This window comes from Aspergillus candidus (assembly GCF_002847045.1).
Source record: "Aspergillus candidus strain CBS 102.13 unplaced genomic scaffold BDW47scaffold_78, whole genome shotgun sequence".
Classification (NCBI taxonomy): Eukaryota; Fungi; Ascomycota; class Eurotiomycetes; order Eurotiales; family Aspergillaceae; genus Aspergillus; species Aspergillus candidus.
In genome coordinates, this window is record NW_020194083.1 from 85,067 (window position 1) to 91,994 (window position 6,928).

The window sequence follows — 6,928 nt, forward strand, 5'->3', positions numbered from 1 at the left end:
GATAGGATGGGATGAAGGGAGGTGAAGGCGAAGATGAAGATAGAGAAGAAAACCAGAGAAAGAGGGCGGATCATGTGATGGGATTGAGACTGCTGAGTCAGCTATCATCAGATGACATAATCATGCGGGGTGCTGGTCACGTGTCGCGATCATGACATCCATCCGATCATCTCCTTCATACTTCACACTCCATACTTTCACACCCCTCTTCAACTCTCATCCTGTTTGTTGATTCTCTCCTACCTATCTCTCTCATACATGATGAGACCTCCCGTCCCCGATGTGATTCTCCCCCGTTCCCGAAAGTCTTCCCTCGATCAACCTCCACCCCGATCGGATCCTCATTCTATGACCCCCGCAACCTTCTTCTTAGCTCGGAATGGCTCCCAAGATGGGGATCTCGCCTCTCCCTTTAGTCCAGATAATGATGATGATGACAATACTGTTGAATATGATGAGAATAATAATAATGCCGACCTGAATGAGTTGAATGTCTCCCCTGATTACATGTATGGTGTACGGAGCCTGGAGGATACCAGCATCCCCGTCAGTTCGAGCCCATTGGGGTCACCCGTCCAAGACGACGACCGATCGAAAGAGTCGAGAGAGAGTGAAGGGGAGGAACCGTCGAATCTTTCAGACCCCGGGGTCATGCCTCGTCGCAGATCTACCCTCCGACCCTCCGATCTCTTCCATCCTCTCCCGTCCGATCCGAACCTTTTGACCTCCAATCCCACATCCCCCAGACCGTCGACTCCCTCCAACCTGAGCATCCCCGACTCCCAGCCGTCTCTTCCCAGTAGCCCTGCCTCCACTTCCAACCATTCCATGCGACATCTCGATGATATCTCCATTACGGACGATCTGAGCATCCAAGCCCTGCCTTCGGGGGAGGATGACGACCGTGACTCGCGGCCGTCCCCCAAGCTAGGGCCCGACCATGTCTCCCAACTGATCATGCCCAGTATCACAATGCCCAGTCGTCGACCTTTCACAGATCGTGGGAAGTCTCTGGGTCGCTTGAAGCTACTCTTTGCTGGCGTTTCCGGTGAGTTGTCGGTGCACTCCGTCCGCGTTCACGTTTAGGTTTTGACGGGTGTAAACCAAGGGTCTGGGAAAACCTCCCTCATTAGATCGATCGTCCAAACCTGCGAGGATATAGTTCATGTCGATCCTCTGCTCTCGGAGCTCTCGCCAACGGTGTCCCATCGCTCTCCCTCATCGTCCCGATCCGGTACCCCCACGACAGGGATAGCGGAGGTCTACGCCAGCACCAAGCCGTATCCACCCTGGTGGTCCGATCTGGAGGACTCCCGGGTCTTGCGAAGGCGTAGGAGCACGGGAGATGTCATCCTCGAACGCAATATCTGCTTCGTCGATACGCCGGCCAGTACCCTCAGCCGAGCGGGCCAAACCGACGCCATCATCCAATACATGCAGCAGCAACTCTACCGAGCGAGCTCCTCCATGCATCTCTCCAACCACGATTTTCAGAACATGCTGGCCGGGAACGGCGGGCTGCAGGTGGACGCGGTGGTCTACCTCCTGGCCGAGAACACCCTCCCCACGGATGTCGAGTGCATTCGAAAGCTCTGCGAGTGGACCAATGTCATTCCGGTCATCTCAAAATCAGACCTCCTCACCGCCGACCAGTTGTCTGCCCTCAAAGCGGCCTTTGACAGCCAAACCCAGACAGCTGCCATCCAGCCCTTCGTCTTCGGGGACGGCTCCCCCGAAGGGGCGGACGGGCTCGAGACCCGGGTGCCCTTTGCCGTATCATCCGCCAAAAGCAGCGACGACGAGGTCATGGACGCCAGCACGTTGATGAGCCCAGACTACGTCCAGCCGCTGGCGACTTCCGAGCTCGACGTTCTGGTCCAGCAGATCTTCGACGCCGACAATGTAGCTTGGATCCGTCACTCGGCAGCGAAGAAGCTCGCACAGCGACAGCGAGAGCGTCCCCTTCGATGGCCGCCTGGTGGTGGTGGTGGTGGTGCTGGTGCCCTGGCACAAGCCGGTCGCCCCGTCTCCACCTACAACCCCCCTCCAAGTTACGCAATCTCCCGCATAACCGACTACACCCACCAGGAAGACCGACTAGCTCAAGCACGGCTAGCCAAATGGGCCTGCGACCTGCAGCGCAGCCTACAGAACGAGCGAGAACGCTACGCAGCCCTCGCACGCGGCGACCGAGCCGTCTGGCTCACAGAACGACTCGGCGAGTGTGTCGTCGACGGCTCGCTAGTCCCGATCACACAGACCCCAGGCTACAGCGATCTAGACCGCCCAAGCCCCGCGGAGAAGACGACGCCATCAGCCGGGCGTCGCAGTCTCCTCGCGCGGAGACACAGCAGACCTAAAACAGAGTACCACGTCGGCCCGGTCAGTCCCCACGACCCGCTGGGCCTGATCCGCTGGTCGGAAGACCTCAAACGCCGGGGGTGGACTATCGTCCAGATCGTGGGTAGTTTCGGCGTCGTGGGCGGGCTGGCTGTTTGGCTGGCTCAGACTTGGGGGTTGCCGTCGAGGACTCTGTCTGAATGGCGATTCGATTATTAGTGGGCTTACTATCAGTATGGGCTTACTATTACTATTACTATGAGCTTCAACTATTACCATGGAGCTGTCGCCGAATGGTGGCGGCATCACCTCTCACTTACTCACTCTCACACACACAGTCTCTCTATACACAATCTCTTAACACCACCTAATCTTGTCTTCCTTTCCCTCCACCATACAAGGTGAAGCCAAAGTGAAGAAACACAATCACGAAACAAACTCAAACGAAACGAAACGAAACGAACAGGCAATGCAGGAGGAACAAACAGGATAGGAGTTCACATTTGCAAAGGGCAGTCAGTTTTGGAGTTTTTCTTTCTTTTTTACTTACTATCTCGTTTTACTTTTTTTGTCTGGTCAATTGGAAGTTAGTCATGTGGGGAGAACGGGCCTGGCGTCTATATCATTAATTGAGGATATCTATCTATCTGTCTATCTATCTACACTAGATACTTGGTTTGACCTGACTTTTGACTTCTGCAGGTGGATTAACTGAATTGGACTAGATTGAACTACAGTTGGGGTAATGGGTATGCGTTCTTATCAAGGAATTGATTGAATTGTCCTGGGTAGACAGTCCACATACGGGGTCGAGGACGGGGTACTACTTTTACCGATTAGAATGCTAATTACGGAGCAATAACAGCAATTGAACAGATCAAGCTTTTCATTCTTGAGATTATCCATGGTATGCGACGAATCCTATCCATCACCCCGGCGTGGGGACAAGATGGACGTGGCACCTCGGAACAATCGTCAGACGTAAAAGATTTGGTAGTGAAGTAGTAAAAGATAAAAAACGCTCAAAACGCCGAAAAGTGACATGATCACGTAGCAAACCGTGTCCCGCCCCGTTCCCCGTAAGGATACGCAAAGGATCATCCCGGCGAACAGATCACCCGGGAGACGATGGATCGCGGGAGCGGGGGGGAGGGGGGACGGTCGTCAAAAGTAGTGACAGTTCGTTTCCCATTCCGGATGCAACATCAAAAGACAATTAAAAAGGATCAATTAAAGGATCTAGTCAACCTCCTCCATGGAGGACTCGCCGGCGGCGGCAGCGGGAGCAGCCTCCTCGGCGGCCTTCTCCTCGCTAGTCTCGGCTTCCTCGTCGACGTTGAGACCCAGCGACACGAGCTTGTGGATGCGCTCGGCGAAGCTGGCGGGCTCCTCGATGGTGAAGCCGGAGACGAGCAGCGAGGTCTCGAACAGCAGCTGGGTGATGGACTTGACGGTGCGGTCACCCTCGCCGTCGGCCTCGACCTTCTTGCGGAGCTCCTTGATGATGGGGGACTTGGGGGAGATCTCAAAGGTCTTCTTGGAGGACATGTAGGAGCTCATGGAGGTGTCACGCAGGGCCTGGGCCTTCATGATGCGCTCCATGTTGGCGGACCAGCCGAACTGACCGGTACGGATGGCGCAGGGAGCGCCGACGAGCTTGTGGGAGACGACGACCTTCTCGACCTTGTCGCCGAGGATGTTCTTGAGGCTCTTGGCCAGGCCCTCGAACTCCTTCTCCTCCTTCTCGCGCTCGGCCTTCTCCTCCTCGCTCTCCTCGAGCTCGAAGTCCTTGGTGATGTCGACGAGCTTCTTGCCGTCGAACTCCTTGAGCTGGGTGAAGGCGTACTCGTCGATGGGGTCGACGAGGAAGAGGACCTCGAAGTTCTTCTGCTTGAGGCTGTCGAGGAAGGGGGAGCGGGCGACGGCCTTGAGGGACTCGCCGGTGATGTAGTACATCTGCTTCTGGTGCTCGGGCATGCGGGTGACGTAGTCGGCGAGGGAGGTCATCTCGTCGCCGGACTTGGTGGAGTGGTAGCGCAGCAGCTTGGCCAGGGTCTGGCGGTTCTGGGCGTCCTCGTGCACACCGAGCTTGATGTTCTTGCCGAAGGCGCTGTAGAACTTGTCGAACTGCTCGCGGTCCTCGGCGATCTCGGTGAAGAGCTCGAGGGTCTTCTTGACGATGTTCTTGCGGATGACCTTCATGATCTTGTTCTGCTGCAGGGTCTCACGAGACAGGTTGAGGGGCAGGTCCTCCGAGTCGACGACACCCTTGACGAAGCCGAGCCACTCGGGGATGAGGTCGGTGGCGTCGTCGGTGATGAAGACGCGGCGGACGTAGAGCTTGATGTTGTTCTTGGTCTTCTTGGACTCGAAGAGGTCGAAGGGGGCACGCTTGGGGACGTAGAGGATGGCGCGGAACTCGAGCTGACCCTCGACGGAAAAGTGCTTGACGGCCAGGTGGTCCTCCCAGTCGTTGGAGAGCGACTTGTAGAAGGAGGCGTACTCCTCCTGGGTGATGTCGGCGGGGTTGCGAGTCCAGATGGGCTTGGTCTTGTTCAGCTCCTCCTCCTCGATCTTGCTCTCCTTGACGGTCTTGGTCTTCTTCTCCTTCTTCTCCTCGTCCTCGTCGACCTCCTCGATCTTGGCCTTCTTCTCCTCGTCCTCCTCCTTGGACTCCTCCTCCTTGGCCTCCTCGTCGGGGACCTCGGTCTCGGTCTCCTTCAGGACGTGGAGGTAGATGGGGTAGGAGATGAACTCAGAGTGCTTGCGGACGACCTCCTTGATGCGGCTCTCGTTCAGGTAGTCGGTCTGCTCCTCCTTGAGGTGGAGGATGATCTTGGTACCGCGACCGATCTGCTCACCCTCGGTGTCCTGGGTGAGGGTGAAAGTGCCACCGGCGGCGGACTCCCAGATGTACTGCTCATCATCGTTGTGCTTGGAGATGACGGTGACGCGGTCGGCGACCAGGTAGGCGGAGTAGAAACCGACACCGAACTGACCGATCATGGAGATATCGGCACCGGCGGAGAGGGCCTCCATGAACTGCTTGGTGCCGGAGCGAGCGATCGTACCCAGGTTGTTGATGAGATCCTAAGACCAGTCAGCGTCTTGAACACGGTGTCAAAACAGGGAGAAGGGGGAACATACAGCCTTGGTCATACCGATACCGGTATCACGGATGGTGAGGGTCTTGCCCTCCTTGTTGGGGACGATGTCGATGCGGAGGTCCTTGCCCGAGTCGAGCTTGGAGGGGTCGGAGAGCGACTCATAGCGGATCTTATCAAGGGCATCGGAGGCGTTGGAGATGAGCTCTCGCAGGAAGATCTCCTTGTTAGAGTAGACGGTGTTGATGATCAGCGAGAGGAGCTGAGAGATCTCAGCCTGGAACTCGAAGGTTTCGGCCGACATGATGAATTAGAGGAATTCTAGGATTGTTAGCACCTGATTGAAAATTTATGATTGGTTTGAAAGCGAGAGTAAAAGGAACGGGGAAGCGAGGAAGAAAGACGAGAAACAGTTAGGAATCGAAAGAAAAAAAGAAGAGAGACTGAGCGAAGAAGGAAGGAGGAAAGAAAAAAAAAAGATGAGGGGCGAAAGGGCTCCGTGAAGATCACCCAACGAGCCTCACCCGCCAGGCTGCAACCAGAAGGATTCACCAGCTCAGCTCCAGGCGGTGTTGAATTGGATGGTCTTTCTTTTTTTTTTCCTTTTCCTTTTCTTTCTTCTCCTGCTTCACAATTCTTTCTTTATTCTTTCTTTCTTCTTCTCGGTCCTGTTTCTCATCCTTCCCCTGGATACCCAGACAAAGAAAGAAAAAGATAGCTCCAACCAAAAAGGCGGTGGAGAATGAGGGGAAAAAGCGACCACGAGCTAACTTACAAGGATCTAGAAAAGTGTAAGGTTCAAGAGGAAGAGAGTAAGAAGGGAATTGAGAATGGAATGAGAGATCTGCTTAAACAGCAGAGAGAGAGATGGATGGAGATGGAGAGAGGGAAGTGAAGAAGTGAAGGAAGAAAAAGAGATCGGTGGGGGAAGGAGGGGGAGAAAAAGAAAGAAAGTTGTTCATGGAATTTTCTTCTACGACGATCCAGCAACTTCTACGCTGCTCTGCTCCGTTTGGGTCGAGCTTTCCACTTTCCACTGTCTTCCATTCCCTGCCTGGGCTGGTCTCCACTCCTTTCCACTTTCTTCTTTCTTGGACTTTTTGGATTCGATTGATTTGATTCTCGTAATTACAGGGAATGTTCAGAAAACGAAGTGGGAACAGAGCGATGACGAGTAGACCTGAGGCGAAAAGCTTGGATCGGTGCATGCCTCAGGCCCCCCATCTAGAACGTTCTCCACGTCTTGTTCTCCATCTCTCGGGCAACCATTCAGATAGAATTCAGAGAGGTAGTAATATCATCATAGAATAATCATCAACTCGCTATGCTACAAGCACCAAAGAAGTCACTTGTGACAACACTGGGAGATCCATCTCAAAACAACAGGAAAAAATCGGAAAATAATAGAAGAGAGAAGAATCAGGCACGGACCAAAACTGCAGAGAAAATAAAACAGAAAAAATAATAATAATAATAAAAAAAAA

General features: G+C 54.2%; 3 protein-coding genes across 3 annotated transcripts; 1 reads left to right on the plus strand and 2 right to left on the minus strand.

The window, feature by feature from the left end:
- Window positions 1-231: 231 nt before the first annotated feature.
- On the plus strand, window positions 232-3,088 carry BDW47DRAFT_87006 (uncharacterized protein). The gene is made up of 2 exons (XM_024820084.1): window positions 232-1,048; window positions 1,109-3,088. Exons 1-2 carry the CDS (start codon window positions 259-261, stop codon window positions 2,557-2,559), a joined length of 2,241 nt encoding a protein of 746 aa, XP_024667824.1. The 5' UTR covers window positions 232-258; the 3' UTR covers window positions 2,560-3,088.
- Window positions 3,089-3,579: 491 nt separating this feature from the next.
- On the minus strand, window positions 3,580-5,748 carry hsp90 (chaperone Hsp90; the record flags this gene model as incomplete). Its single annotated transcript, XM_024817013.1, has 2 exons — window positions 3,580-5,430; window positions 5,488-5,748. The coding sequence occupies 2 exons, from the start codon at window positions 5,746-5,748 to the stop codon at window positions 3,580-3,582; spliced, it is 2,112 nt and encodes a 703-aa protein (XP_024667825.1).
- A 290-nt stretch (window positions 5,749-6,038) lies between these two features.
- Window positions 6,039-6,654, minus strand: BDW47DRAFT_113382 (uncharacterized protein; the record flags this gene model as incomplete). The annotated part of the gene is made up of 1 exon (XM_024814403.1): window positions 6,039-6,654. A coding segment is annotated over one exon (362 nt), but the record flags the coding sequence as incomplete, so codon positions are not given.
- Between the last annotated feature and the right edge of the window lie 274 nt (window positions 6,655-6,928).